At 33.7% G+C, this 15,630-nt stretch overlaps 1 protein-coding gene across 1 annotated transcript in view; it reads left to right on the top strand.

Annotated features, from left to right (window-relative positions):
* Positions 1–15,422, top strand: part of MFN1 (mitofusin 1) — a 35,845-nt gene extending 20,423 nt beyond the window's left edge. Inside the window, exons 10-18 of the mRNA XM_004003134.5 lie at positions 2,197–2,318; positions 3,996–4,122; positions 4,295–4,399; positions 4,697–4,799; positions 4,948–5,177; positions 6,953–7,105; positions 8,967–9,163; positions 11,095–11,229; positions 13,269–15,422. Of these exons, the coding sequence (XP_004003183.1) occupies positions 2,197–2,318; positions 3,996–4,122; positions 4,295–4,399; positions 4,697–4,799; positions 4,948–5,177; positions 6,953–7,105; positions 8,967–9,163; positions 11,095–11,229; positions 13,269–13,350 (1,254 nt within the window). The 3' untranslated portion in view covers positions 13,351–15,422. The remainder of the gene's footprint in view (positions 1–2,196; positions 2,319–3,995; positions 4,123–4,294; positions 4,400–4,696; positions 4,800–4,947; positions 5,178–6,952; positions 7,106–8,966; positions 9,164–11,094; positions 11,230–13,268) is intronic.
* Positions 15,423–15,630: the final 208 nt, after the last annotated feature.

The following is a 15,630-nucleotide window of genomic DNA, read 5'->3' as shown; positions in this document are numbered from 1 at the left end:
TATGTGACCTCCATGGAGATTCATAAGTACGTTAGTGTATACAGGACTCTGAGAAATGGTTCAGTAAAGAAGCTTTATTTAAATTAGCATTTCCTGTACTTCATTTGGAATAGAGTATTCCTTTTGTAGTTGACTTTTGATATTTTTCTAATCAGTGAGAACATCAGTGTTCTGATGTTAAAAAGTTAAAAAGCATACTTTTTAATTAGAAAACAATTGCCTGTTTTCTTCTTCCTACATATTCACTACTGTATATTTTTGAATCAGGGAATAACTTGTAATAACTTGGAGATTTTTCCTTTTTGTCTAGTCTAGCTCTAATACTGTGCTGTTATCTACAAATTTGGGGTCTTCATTGCTGATATCTAGATCTGCTTCATCGAGGAACATAGAATTTCTTTTAACTTTTTTTCTTTTAAAACTATTCTTATTCTTTTATAGTTTTGTAAAGGTTAATTTGGCAATTAATGAGACAGTTATTTAAAGTAAAATCAAAGCTTTGTTTTGGTCATTAAAAAATAAGCGGTTGATATTATGGTTGATATTATGTAGTTTTAGTGGCTTTTGCTCTGGCATGTACAAAACAGTAATACTCTTAACTTCCTAACACTAATCTTTTCAAGGTTAATGATAATTGAGAAACTTATAAATGAACTTGACGAGCAAAAATGAGACTATGCTTTGAAAAAAAGTAGTGGGCTCTGAGTTAAGGAAACTGTTAGCTAAATGAATTATCCTCATGTACCCTGGAGCTAAAGAAATGAATCTGTTTTGTTTTCTATACACTCCAGTATTCTGGCCTGGAGAATTCCAAGGACTGTATAGTCCATGGGTCGCAAAGAGTCGGACATGACTGAGTGCTTTCACTTTCTGTAAAGTGAAGTGAACAAAATAATCATTTTAGAAATGTAAAGGCTTAATATAGATTATAAATAGGACATTGATTAAATGTATACCAATGATTTCAAGGTAATGAATAACAGTGCTAGGGTACTGACTACCTTTAAAACTTGAAAGCTATTTATTTTGATAAAGGATAGTATTACTTTAGGAAGTAATTATCACAGTTTGTACCAGTTTTATATTAAGCTCAAGAAAATAAATTCATGGAAATATTAGAGAGTTGGAAGGTATATCCTTTTAAAAATTTATTGTAAAAAATGAACATGATGTCCTACAGAACATCTGTTTTGAGTATTGATGTTGTAACCCAGATGAGTGTTTCTTGATTGTTTGAAGACCAGCTAGCATTTCTCTATAGATGCTTGAAGTTGTTTTCAGAATTAGACTTTCTATGAAGTAAAAGTGAAAGGTCAATTTCAATTTAATAATTTTGCTAAGATTTAAGTGATGAATCACACTAAGTGTTTTAAATAACAAGCAGTATGCACACATACTGAAATTGAAACAATTTCACAAAAGAAACATCCATGATCATATGTGATGCATTTTCTTGTATTATTCTCTGTGTAAAAAATACTCGTCATGAATCACTGATTTGTAGAACTGTTAGTAAGTTAAGAGCTGCAGTTAACTTGAAAGTAAAACATGAGATAATGTATCCTTCTGACCTGTATGCACATGCTATATTGTCCCATGACAATAATGGCATTATCTTAGAAATAGCTATAGATATTTTCTATAAACAATTTAAAATACTATGTTGTGTACTGTTAAAAGAGTACTTTTCAGTTTGTTCAGGCTTTAATCTGTAGAAGTTCTTTTATGAATTTTATGTGGCATCATTCGACTAATTTTTTTCAATGTAGAATTCTGGTTGCATGGCTTAAGAACTTTATGAGATTATCAATTACAAATTTGAGAAAGATCAAGATAGATGAACTAGAAATAGATTAAAGGTGATCCAAGTAAAATTAGTAATCTAATAGGAAATCTTTTTGAACATTGAAAATAGTACCCTTTTTAATTTGTTTTTGAAGATAGTATAGTCAAAGATCCATTGCACATTACTGTGTAAAATTACACAAAGCTATGAACTTGCTGTTAAAGCTTTTTTACTTTTGAATCCTTGACTTTTTTTAACTTTTATAACTTTAAGTTGTGTTTATGTTTCATTTATTTTCTTTCCTTATGTCTGTTTTGGTTAATGTTATGAACAGCAAGTTTTTGTGTTTAAATTCCTGAAAATGTTTGGATGGAATTACAGTAATGTGTTATGGCTTGGGCCCCTCGCAGGAGTGTATCTCGCAGTCAGCAGTGAAAACAAAGTTTGAACAGCACACTATCAGAGCTAAACAGATACTAGAAACTGTGAAAAACATAATGGATTCAATAAACGTGGCAGCAGCAGAGAAAAGGTATGAATTCATTTTATTGCAAAATAAAAATTATTTTTGTGTCAATATGAAAAGACTGATCTAAAATTTTTATCATTATTGAATACCTTTCACACTAACATCAGCCTAATAGGTTTAGCTGATGCCTACTTGCTTGTTTTTTAATGAATATTTGAAACTGTTGAGCATTTTTTTTTACAACCTTGAACACATTATTTACATTCTCAGTATTACATTCTCAGAATACGATCTCAGTATTCTTGTGTGTGAGTTGTGAGTTTTAAATGTTCAGTGACTTGAAAATACTTTTAAAGCGGTAGAACCATTTCTTTAAACAGAATTTTTCAAAGTTCAAAACAGGTGACTTTTTTTTTTTACATTCAACCTATCACTCATCTTTTATTTATTCGTATGTTAAAACCTTGAAATCACTCTTTTATGCCAGTTGTGGTTTTATATCAGCTGGTAAACAATCAAGGTTGTACTACCTGCCAGCCAGAAGGTGAATTTGGTAAGCATTACTCCATATGTCATACTGTAGTACAGTATTTTATTTCAATTATTGCCTGATAACGATGAAAACGAATACAGAAACCAGCACTATTCAAAGAAAAGGGTAGTTCTCACAAACTTGGTACACTTGAAACTAAGATCAAGATGTTACTAGATGTTACAAGCATAATGATGTTAAGCCTCAACTGAACCTTTAAGTGGACTTAAGCCAATGGATGGAAAGATATAAAGCATCTAAGATTAAATCCAAGATGATATAAAATTGGTAATTTTAAATCCAAGATGATATAAAATTGGTAATTTTAAATGTATTTGATCTTGCTGAGAAGAAAACTCCACTCATATCTAGGTCTGTTGCCTAATTTTGGCACTTTTGCAGGATGCATTATGTATAAAATTAGAGAATTTGCAGCATAATAAACAAAAGGGTCAGAACCCAGAGTCTGATCGCTGCTGTGTCACAGTGTTTCTGTATATTGAACTCAGTTGCTATATTACAGTAGCCAAAGTAAGTATTGGTCCACTGGATTGACCTTAATTTTTATAAAAATATAAACATTGAAATAAACCTGGCCCAAAAAACAGATGTGAATTGAGGATGGTTTGTAACTCTTTTAGCTAAAGGTATTTAAAAAAGGAATCTCAGGCTTCTGTTTTCCTGTGTCATCCAAGGGTTAACAAATTTAGCAGATAGTAAATATTCTAGGCTTTTGAGGCCATACTGTCTATTTTGCAGCTACTCAGTTCTTCAGTTTAGAGCAAAAGCAGCCGATTACACCCAATAGGTACATGAGTGCATGTGACTGTATTCCAAGGAAACTAACAAAAACTAGCAGCTGGCTGGATTGAGCTTGCAGGGTGCTTCATTAAGTAGATTCAATAATGAGTTAGTTCTGTTTTGAATATTTGTATCTGTGAAATGGGTGGAGATTTAGAATCCTTATTAATACTTTCTAGGATTCAGGTACCACAGGAGCAGAGAGAGAGCAGTTTCTATCCAGTCATCTGTAAAACATTTTATGAGTGAAATGTTATTTGAATCCCTTTTAGATGTTGAAATACAAGGTGTTTTTTTTTTTTTTCTTATATCATACTAACAGATGGTTCAATATATGTGAGTGTCTCCTTAATTTCTTTAGAACTAAAATGTATCCTGAATATTAATTACTCTTCATACTATAATAGGGTTTATTCAATAGAAGAGAGGGAAGACCAAATTGATAGACTGGACTTTATCCGAAACCAGATGAACCTTTTAACACTGGATGTTAAAAAAAAAATCAGGGAGGTTACAGAGGAGGTTGCAAATAAGGTGGGTAACGTTAGCTTTGTGATAATATCTGGGAATGAAAATACTTTTGATAGTGCTAAAAATATCATCCATCTGTTACTTTAAAAGAATATTAAGTTTTTTCAATTTGATTTTTTTGAGTAGTCAGTCATCTTGTTTAAATTTTCTAATTCTGATTTTTTTGTATTTCCAGGTTTCATGTGCAATGACAGATGAAATTTGTCGACTCTCTGTTTTGGTTGATGAATTTTGTTCTGAGTTTCATCCTACTCCAAGTGTATTGAAAGTATATAAAAATGTAAGTTACATTGTTGTTAAATGTTATTCAGATACAGTTTACTTATCTTACTGAGTCTTATTCCACTCTTTAGTGATTTGGCCATTTTAGTGTCCTCATGGCAATCAGTACAGGATTAAATTGTTAGATCTCCTATGCATTCTTATAATAAATGTAAATTATAAAATACATAAGAAAATTATCCACTTCAAAAGAATAAAGTCATTTTAGTGTTTACTACTGTTTTAGCATTTCTATAAAGTCTGTGTATGTTCTAGAGAAGAAAATAATGTGGACACTTACTACCATTGTTAACAGGAGTTAAATAAGCACATAGAAGACGGAATGGGAAGAAATTTGGCTGATCGGTGCACCAATGAAGTCAACGCTTCAATGCTTCAATCCCAGCAAGAAATTATTGGTAATATTTATGTCTGCAAGTTCATATGTAGTTTTTTCTCTTTTTTTCAATGATAAAAGATTTATTATAATATCTTTTAGGTATCTTATAAAACGTAAAATATAATTTACTGTTGTTAACCAAAGTATCATAATTTGGTTCTTTCTAGAAAATTTGAAGCCATTACTTCCAGCTGGTATCCAGAATAAACTACATACACTGGTTCCTTGCAAGAAATTTGATCTTAGCTATGACCTAAATTGCCACAAGTTATGTTCAGATTTTCAAGAGGATATTGTATTTCGTTTTTCTCTGGGCTGGTCTTCTCTTGTCCATCGTTTCTTGGGCCCTACAAATGCTCAGCGGGTGCTTCTAGGATTATCAGAGCCTATCTTTCAGGTATCTATCTATATATAAATATCTTTTGGTAGGCTTTTTTTTTAAAATTTTCTATTTGAGTAGGCTTTTTATTAGGTGGTTATTGCTATACTGTATAGGTATGTATATGATTCTACCAGTTGAGAGTCTCTTTTTATTTCATCTGTGTGATTTTCTCTGTAGAACTAGCTGTGTCAGCTTTGCTTTTTTGTACGGTAATATTTATGATATAGAGCCATTTTAGAATTAGGTATACTACTATATTTAAGGGAAAGCCAATCCCCAGATTTTCATTCAATACTGTTGTAGGTTACTCTGCATTCACTTTTGATACTCTTATTTTGTAAATTTTCTAATCTTAATCATTAAAAAAAAAAACTTTTTTGAATTTATCAACTCAGTAATTTTTCAGGAAAATTACAGGGTTTTAAAACCATTGCCACAATCTAGTTTTAGAACATTTCTGTCACCCCTGAGGATATGCTTGTGCCCATTTGCAGTCAGGCTTCATTTCCACCACCAGCCCTACTGCTAGTCAGGTTTCTTTAGCTATTATTTTTGCTCTTCCTGGACATTTCCTATGAATGGAATCATACCAAATGTGACTGGCTACTTTCACTTAGTGTAATGTTTTCAAGATTTGTCATCATACTATATGAATGTTGTAGCATGTGTCAGTATTCAGCATTTCTTTTGTATCGCTGAATAATATTCCACCGTGGCTGTCACACATTTTATTTATCCGTTCATCAACTGATGGACATTTGAGTTGCTGTACTTTTTGGCTATTATGAATAATGATGTTATAAATACCCATATACTGTTTTTATGTGGGCATGTGTTTTCATTTCTCTCGAGTATTTAGGAATGAAATTGCTGAGCCATATGGTAACTCCATGTTTAACTTTCTGAGGAACTGCCAAACTGTTTTCCAAAGCAGATGCACTGTTTTACATTCCCACCAGCAATATATTAACATTCTGTTTCTCCACATTCTAATCAAGGCTGTTTTTTCTGGCAGATACAAAGTTGTATCTCATTGTATTGATAGTTTTGATTTGTGTTTCCCTAATGACTGATGATTTTGAACATCATTTCATATGCTTATTCTTGTATTTCTTTTTGTAACATGTCTATTCAAATTTTTTGCTCATTTTTAAATTAGGTTATTTGACTTCTTACTGACTTTTAAGAGTCCTTTACATATATTCCAGATGTAAGTCTTTATCAGATATATGATTTCAAAATATTTATGTTTTTCTAGTCTGTAGCTTGCCTTTTAATTTTCTTATGGTATGTTTTAAAGTGTAAAGGTTTTAAGTTTTATTTTGTTATGCTTTCATTTTTTATTTCTATTTATTTATTATTTTTGGCTGCATGGCTTGTGGGGTCTTAGTTCCCTGACCATAGGTTGAACCCAAGCCCTTGGCAGTGAGTGTGAAGTCCTAACTACTGAACCACAAGGAAATTCTCAAGGTTTTAATTTTGAAGCCCAGTATTTTTTTTAAAAGACTGTTTTTGGTGTGAAAAAATTTGATATGCAGTTTTAATTTCTCTTGAGACTTGAGGGCCTATTGTTACAGACAGACTCATTGTATATTATAAAAATCTATTCTTTATGGTTTCAGATCATTTTTATTTTCTTCATGTATTTATGGTAAACTCATTAGTTGGAGTCATTCTTTTTGTAGTTTTACTGCTATAATTTTAAAAGAGAATAGAACAGAATTTTGTAAATGATTATTCCATGTATAGCTGTTTAATTGAATTAATTCTTCACCCCTCAACCTTATCAGCTCCCTAGATCTCTAGCTTCTACTCCCACTGCTCCTTCCAACCCAGCAACGCCAGATAATGCATCACAGGAAGAACTCATGGTTACCCTAATAACAACATTAGCCTCTCTTACATCTAGAACGTCTATGGGCATCATCGTTGTTGGAGGAGTGGTAAGAAAACAGTACCTGTTTTTTTTAGAAACAGTATTTTTTGGTGTAATTAAAATTGAAATTTTTGCAAAGCTACCTGCTAGATCAGGAAAAGAAAGATATGTTTACTTCTGTTTCCAGGTTCTATAAGATGATATGAAAAGTTGTAGGTTAAAATTAGTGAACTGGGTCTAATCTTTAAAATTTTTTTAATATTTATTTTTATTTGTTTTTAAATTTTTTAAATTGGAGGATAGTTGCTTTACAATGTTGTGTTGGTTTCTGTCACACAACAGTGTGAATCAGCCATAATTTACATATATCCCCTCCCTCCTGAGCCTCCCTCCCACCACCCTAAATATTTATTTTTATATTAAGAAATAGTTGACATATAAAATTGTATTAGTTTGAGGTGTACCACAGGATTTAATGTATGTATGTATTGTGAAATGATTATCACAACATACATTTTTAAGTAATATTTCCATCACAGCACACAAAGAAACAATACTTATACATTGGAATAACAGTGATCCAGAGCCCTTATCTAGCCTTCTCCAAATACCAAAGAGATCACCTTAAAGTATTAAATGTTATTTTTTGTAGTAGTTCTTACATGTTAAAAAATTTTTTTTAATGTCATTAACAGCATAGGTTTACTTGTTTTCCTTTTTTTAAATTGACATGTAGCTTGATTTACAATATCATGTTTTAGATGTACAGCAAAGTGATTGTTTACACACATTACACACGTAAATATATAGCTTTTTTCAGATTCTTTTATAGGTTATTATAAAATATTGAGTATAGTTCTCTGTGCTATAAGTAGGTACTTGTTGGCTACTTTTGTTTCTTTTTTGGCCTCACTGCATGGTATGTGGGATCACAGTTCTCTGTGTGTGTGTGTGTGTGTGTGCGCACGTGCGCGCGCAATCTGCCTCGTGTGTGTGTGTGTGTGTGTGTGTGTGTGTGTGTGTGTGCGTGCGCAATCTGCCTCTGCAGCCACATGAAGACCCACAAGGTTCCTCTATCTGTGGAATATTCCAGGCAAAAATACTGGGATGGTTGCCGTGTGTGTGTGTGTGTGTGTGCGCGTGTGTGTGTGTGTGTGTGCGTGCGCAATCTGCCTCTGCAGCCACATGAAGACCCACAAGGTTCCTCTATCTGTGGAATATTCCAGGCAAAAATACTGGGATGGTTGCCGTGTGTGTGTGTGTGTGTGTGTGTGTGTGTGTGTGTGTTTCCAGGCAAAAATACTGGGATGGTTGCCATGTGTGTGTGTGTGTGTGTGTGTGTGTGTGTGCAATCTGCCTCTGCAGCCACATGAAGAACCACAAGGTTCCTCTATCTGTGGAATATTCCAGGCAAAAATACTGGGATGGTTGCCGTTTCCTACACCAGGGGTTCTTCCTGACCCAGGGATCAAATGTGTGTCTCCTGCATTGGCAGGCGGATTCTTTTACCACTGCACCACCTGGGAAGTCCCCATAGTTCCCTGACCAGGGATCAAACCCGTATCCCCTGCAGTGGAAGTGCAGAACCTTAACCATTTAACTGCCAGGGAAGTCTATTTTATATGTAGTTTGTTTTGATTTTTTAAACTTTTGACCTGAAAAAATTAACATCCCTTTTTGAGACACGTTGAATCAACTTACCAAATACTTGGCAGGTTATAAAAGTTCTTGCCTGCTGTTTCTGTGCTGCTCCTTTTTCAGCTTGATTTTCAGTAATTTCATATTATCTTATAGAAAAGGAAGATAATGTTTTTAAAAAATGGATCTAACTCAAGGATCTGTACAGAGCCAGTGCATTTTCTAAAATGCCTTTGAGTAGTCTCCCTAGTAGTGTCTTTCTCAAAGTAAGCTGTGAATTTATTTTACAGATTTGGAAAACTGTAGGTTGGAAACTCATATCTGTTTCATTAAGTATGTATGGAGCTTTGTATCTTTACGAAAGGCTCACTTGGACCACCCGTGCCAAGGAGAGAGCCTTTAAACAGCAATTTGTGAATTATGCAACTGAAAAACTACAAATGATTGTTAGCTTCACAAGCGCAAACTGCAGCCATCAAGTACAACAGTAAGTTGAAAGATTCATCTGTTTTTGTTTTAAAGCTTTACTGAAGTATGACATACGTGCAGAAATGCATGAATAAGAGTACAACTCAAATAATTATCACAACGTGGACATATTTTATAATTGCCACCAAAATGGAAAAAATAGAATGATCAAACAGTGGGCTCAAAATAAATGCATGGTGGTGAATGTAATTTGTTTTTACTATTACAGCCCAGATTTATAGGCATGATTTTTTTAAAAACCCAAGAGAATTTTATTATAATAATAAACACCTGGGTCCTCTGAATTTCTTTTATGTATCTCAACTATTTATTGTTAATTTAGTAAAAATACATAGGACCCCAGTCAAATCGATGCATAATATTCTGTATTAGGGTGCTACTGACAGCTGAATTAGAACGTTTTCTGAGCTAAAGATAATTGCAATTTAGTAGAAGAAGCAACATTTACATAATTTTTTTTTTAAAAGATGGAAAATGATAGGTAATGAGAGCTTCATAATGTGAGGCTCTAGAATCTTAAAGCATAAAGGACAGTGGATCAGTAAAGGTTTCCTGGAGGAGAGGTAGCCTGATGAGATTTGAATGTGCAGAATAGAAAGAGGGAGACAGAGAAAAGAGCCCAAACTAAAGGCAAGAAGTCGGGGAGAAAGGGAATGTGTTCAGAAACATGAGATAATTTCAGTGTGGCAGATGTGTACATAAGAGGAGTCCATTGGAGTATAAGCCTAGCGATAGGACAGGTTTGGATAATCAGGAATCTTGGGAGTGACATCATTAATATTAAGCTCTAAAACAGGTAACTTGGCAGTGGTATAGTGTGTAAAGTGGTTTAGACTCAGGAGACAAAAACTGCCAGAAGATTGAACTGTTTCAGACACAAGATCAGAGCCTGTAATAACCTATTTAGAGCTGTAGGGAACGGAAACAACGAGGTCACAGAATTGAGACCAGTGATTTAGTCCATTCATTTCCCAAATATTTATGAGCTCCTATTTTATTTAATGGTGTTAATTTTGATTTATTTATATTAATGAGGATGATGTAGACCTCCGAAAGAAATCAGTTGAGGTTCACATTTCATAAAAACAGAATGAAGCTTTCCATTCATCATTATCAAACATTAATCACCTACCATCTGACAATAACTATAGCTAGAAGTTATGGTAAATTAAAAGTTGTATTCTTTCTTACATGACTTTACACTTTAACAGAGGCAACTTCAAATAATTATTCCAGTTAAATAAAATAATACTAGCCAAATATTAATGTAGTAAAATGTTAAAATAGATGCTTCATTTGTCTAATCTTGGTATTTGGTCAGATGAGGAGAGATGGGTGAGGGAAAAGACCATGGGAAAGATGAAGATGGGCAAGAGAATAGGAGAAGAGTTGCAGAGAAAAACAAGTCAGTCAATCAAAGTCCAGTGGTACACACCTACTAGGCATTTGCTCCCAATAGCAAATATACAATATTTGCCAAAGTTAACATATTAACTAGCACACAGATACACCCTTTGACTCTAGAAATGTAGTTAAATGTTGCTATAAAGTATTTTTGACTAAGTCACAGAAGTTCATGAAATTTCCTTTCCTGTTTCCAGTAATTTGTTCTTATTGGTAGGGGATGAAAGTAAGGCTTAATATTTGCTGAAGAAATAGGTTATTCACATTCACAACAAAATGGCAGAGTAGTTACTACCTGTTGAGCATTTGTCTTGAGGCCAGATGAAATCAAGCCCACAGTCATATTAAGCTTACAAGTACCATACACTCTACCCTCCCTCATACCATTCTTAGCAATGTTCTTTGATACCTTATGTCTTAGGGATTTTTTAATCTTGTGACTTTTTTAATGTAAGCTTTAAATTAAAGCTTATTCATTTTAAAAAGACATTCATGACTGCTGATAAAATTGTTTTTTATTTTAAGGGAAATGGCAACCACTTTTGCTCGCCTGTGCCAACAAGTTGATATTACACAAAGTCATCTAGAAGAAGAAATTGCTAGATTGTCCAAAGAAATAGATCAATTGGAGAAAATACAAAACAATTCAAAGCTCTTAAGGTATTTGAACTTTTTCTTTTCAATAATATGAACATTTACTGGTCTCATTACCAAAATACAATTATGTAAAATTGCTAGCAAATTTATGTTAAAATTTTTGGCTTTCTGCATTGGCTTAATTATAATTTTCCATATTTAATTCCATAGGTTTTATAATTTCAGTGAAAACTAATTTCAACAGCAAAAAAGTATGAATTAAAGCGACTTTTTTAGATCCAGACTTAGAGCCCTGTGTTAAGCTATATTTGTCCTTTTTTAGAGCAGTTCTGTTATTAAAATTATGAGTTTTCAGTCCTATGTATCCAAGATTCATAACTTCTCATCTCAGTGGGGACTCATAAGTATACTTAAATTTGAAGCAGCAGAAGTAAACAAGATATCCTAATATAAAGTGGAATTATGGTTTTAATATGATTTGTCATGGATTCTTTGGACCCTAAATAAGTTCTGCTTTGGGGAGTCAAGACTAGAAGTATTAGCACAAGGTCTATACTTCTTGACGGTTCTTAACTTGCTACGCATTAGCTCGCTCAACTACAAGTCTGAGAGAATCACTAAGCATCATTTCATTTCTGCTACTACTTACCAGGGCACATGCTACATATAGCTGCCTGTATAAAAACAGTTTGCAATGTCTGCAAATTGGAGAGGCTGTCCTTGTGACCTGAATTTTGGAACACACATATCTGTCCATGGTATCTTGGTCTGATCAGCAGTTACATTCTCATCGTGTTTCTGTTCCAGAGTCTCTGAAAACATGACTGCCTGTGACTTATCCCCAACATCCTTACCGACAGACACACACACACACACAATCTATCCATGCATGGTATTTCAGTCTGATCACCAGTCACATTCTCATTGCGTTTCTGTTCCAGAGTTTCTGAAAACGTGACTGCCTGTGACTTAGACCCCAACATCCTTACAGACAGACAGACAGACAGACAGACAGACAGACACACACACACACAATCTGTCCATGCATGATATTTGAGTCTCATCAGTGGTCACGTTCACATCGCGTTTCTGTTTCAGAGTCTCTGGAAACGTGACTGCCTGTGACTTAGACCCCAGCATCCTTTCTCACACACACACACACCACCTGCCACCCAAGCGAATTTCGTGTGATCCATTGCTCCTATTTTAAATTAGATCATCCCAAATACAACCTTTCAAATCTGGTGAAACAGTATCCAATAGAAAACAATTTTTAACTGAGGTATGTTTTTATTTTTTCATCTTGCTATAGTTAAAAAAAAACTGATAGATTATTGGTACTTAGGTATCTCAGGAGCATTTTCTGAAGAAATATACAGTGGAGTACATTTAAATTATATGACCTTGACAATATCCACTGAGCAACATACAAAACAAGACCAAGAAGGAAAGAGAGACTCATTTAAGTATGTGTGTACACCATGGCACATTATGAGAATGGGAGACACAGACCTGCTTTCTTTTTATGGGCATTTGGTTTCTTTATATACAGTTTTTTAATATTAAAAAAATATATATATTTTTGGCAACTATGGTCCTGACATCTGCCAGCTACTGTATGTATACAGAAAACCACTTATTCTATGTTTTATACTTAAAGGGAATTCAGGAACAATTAAGTCTTCATGTGACTTAGGATAAATTTCTTTGTAAGGTGGTGTGACTCCACTATCTCTTAAGCTTTTCTTTGTTTTCAATTTTTAAGTTTATTTATTTTTTAATTGAAGGATAATTGCTTTACAGAATTTTGTTTTCTGTCAAACCTCAACATGAATCAGCCATGGGTATACGTATGTGTAGGCTTTTCATTCTTGTTAAAAATTTTATCTCAGTATATCTTTCCTGGCCAGTGGAGTCTGTGTTTATTACTAAGTTATAGTAGCATATATAGTAAATGCTTTTTAAGAGTGGATCTGAATTCAGATTAATGTAGCAACAGCTAACTAGTGATTTTTTTTTTTCAAGATTTGGATGGGATGCATTTTTTTCTCATTGACCTTTATGATAATTAGATTGGTGTTTATTCTTTTTTTTTTAATTAGAAATAAAGCTGTTCAACTTGAAAACCAGCTGGAGAATTTTACTAAGCGGTTTCTGCATTCAAGCAGAGAAGAAGAATCTTAACAATAGAGATTGCTTTGGTGATCATCATAGGAGAAAATGGAGTTTGGAAGATTTGGACGGTTATTTTTATGAAGTGATTTTAAGTATGAATTATACTAACTATACCCCTAAATAGCAAATCCTTGAGTAGATCCTGGTATTGATCTATCTCCGGGTGTTTGCACTTCTGATGAGTGTTATGGTGTCTCTATAATTTTGGGTAAAGAAAAATCCTTTGATATGTGAAAATGATGAATTAGTTTAAAGCAAAAGAAACAACTCTGTGACCCCTGAGGGGTGGGGCCTTGCTCTTAATTAGGGCTCTCTTTGTTTTTGATTCTGAAAAACTCTGCTTCCTGGCATCCAGGAGTTAGAGAATGCTCCTTTCACCTTCTTTCTCAAAACTAATTTTTGATGCCGACTTTAATGGGGATAATCAGATTTTTGTTTTATTTTTGTTTGTATTGCTGTAACCCTAAAGGAGTGTGGAATATTCTTGAGTGTATTATTTATGCAGGTTACAATCACTTTTGCCATCCTGACAGGTATGTAAACCACTAATAAACAATGCTATTTTTACTCCCTTTTATTCCCACTGAAACTGATGTAAAGCAGTGTATAGGTCTGTTATTAGAAAAAGTCCTTTATGAAAGTATTTGGGTCTAGTCTGCTCATGTTTCTCAAGAAACACGTTCAGCCTCAGCTGTGATTCCAGTAAGGAAAGCTTTCTATTTTAAGAGTTAAGTTTGAAGTGATAAAAATAGCCAAAGAGATGGAAGATCTGAATTTTGGGTGGCTACAGTCAAAAATGCTGTTCTTCGAAAAGTATTTGCCAAGGATACTTCTGGGTTGTCCCCCACGGTGATTTTTATGTTTATTTAATTGTATGAATTTGACAGGGCATGGTTAAAGATTTTATTTTTTACCTTAATGAAAATGTTTGAGTTAAAATATTGTGTTTGTTTCTATGTTAAAAAACTAATAGAAACTTATATGGAAACATGAAAAACTGGTCTAAGGCTTTGCTATGCAAAAATAGTTCTGAGGCCCACTGAATCAACATCACCAGGTGCATGTTAGGAATCCACAATCCCAGAAGACAGCGCATTTGGCTGGTAGAGCTGATGGTGCTCTTCCATGGAAGGGATAATGTTTCAGGCTTTTTTTCTTCAATACTCAGTACTTTTTCTGTATGTTTAAGTCTCTTGGATACTATTCAGTCTTTTCATTACAGGTGCAACACTTTTTCACGTTATTTTAAGGAGAAAATAAAATTATTTAGGCCATAGAAGCCTTTAATGTTTGTTTATGCAAATCAGGTACTAGAATGCAATATTCAAATCCAGATACTCGTTTATAGCTAACATTGTGGCTTTATAACCAAAAAATTATACAAGTCACCAAGAAGTGGGACTAAGTAACAACTGCAACAGAAAAAACTGATGTTTAAGACTGGGTACTGCTAATTAAGGTTACAAGTTGAAGGCCTTAATCTTTATACACCAGTACTTGAACTTCTGAAATAGTACAGTGGTTTGGTATTAGCCCATGAGTGCTAAGTACAGTGACTCTCACAGTTCAGTCCCTCAATCAACAGTATCACTAGTGAAGTTGTAAGAATTACATTCTTGGGGCTCATCCTAGACCTACTGAATCAAATACTAGGTTTGGGGATCAACAGTTTCTGGTTTAACAAGCCCTGAAGGTGATCCTGATGCATGCCAAAATTTGGGAAGTGTGGAATAGTGGTTTTACTATAGTAAGTTTATACTAAATTTTCCATCAGTAGCTTGAATCCAGTTCTGCCTGATCAAGTTTGAAAATATATGAATGTTGGAAGTGGGACACTAAAATAATGAAGCCCACCTTTATGCTTGGGGTAAGTTCACCTATGACCAAGCCCATGAATGATAAAGAATTGTGATTCATAGCTGATGTTCAAAGTTACTGCACATTTACTTGTGTGTTTGCAGGATTATTTATAAACTTTGTATAAGCTTCAGCTTTTTACAAACCTAGACTTTTTATAATATGCAAGGTGAAAATAAAACTTGTTTGCCTGAAAGTTGATAAATAGAACATTTATACTGGCATTTAGTGAGTTTTAATCTTTTATTTTTGATGATTTTTACCGCAAGATATAAGCTATCTTGGGGAAACTGGCTTGTATTTATCCTAAGGGAGCTTTAAGGGAAGAATGACTTAAATTCTGCTTTTTAATTAAAATCTGTGGCCTTTTAACAGTAGGCCAGCGTAAACAGTACTTACTATAGGATAGGTCATTGGACCACCAATCTCTTC

The sequence above is a fragment of the Ovis aries genome, chromosome 1 (genome assembly GCF_016772045.2).
Source record: "Ovis aries strain OAR_USU_Benz2616 breed Rambouillet chromosome 1, ARS-UI_Ramb_v3.0, whole genome shotgun sequence".
In the NCBI taxonomy this organism is placed as follows: domain Eukaryota; kingdom Metazoa; phylum Chordata; class Mammalia; order Artiodactyla; family Bovidae; genus Ovis; species Ovis aries.
The sequence above is the reverse complement of the archived record's forward strand: the minus strand, read 5'-3'. Positions and strand labels throughout refer to the sequence as shown.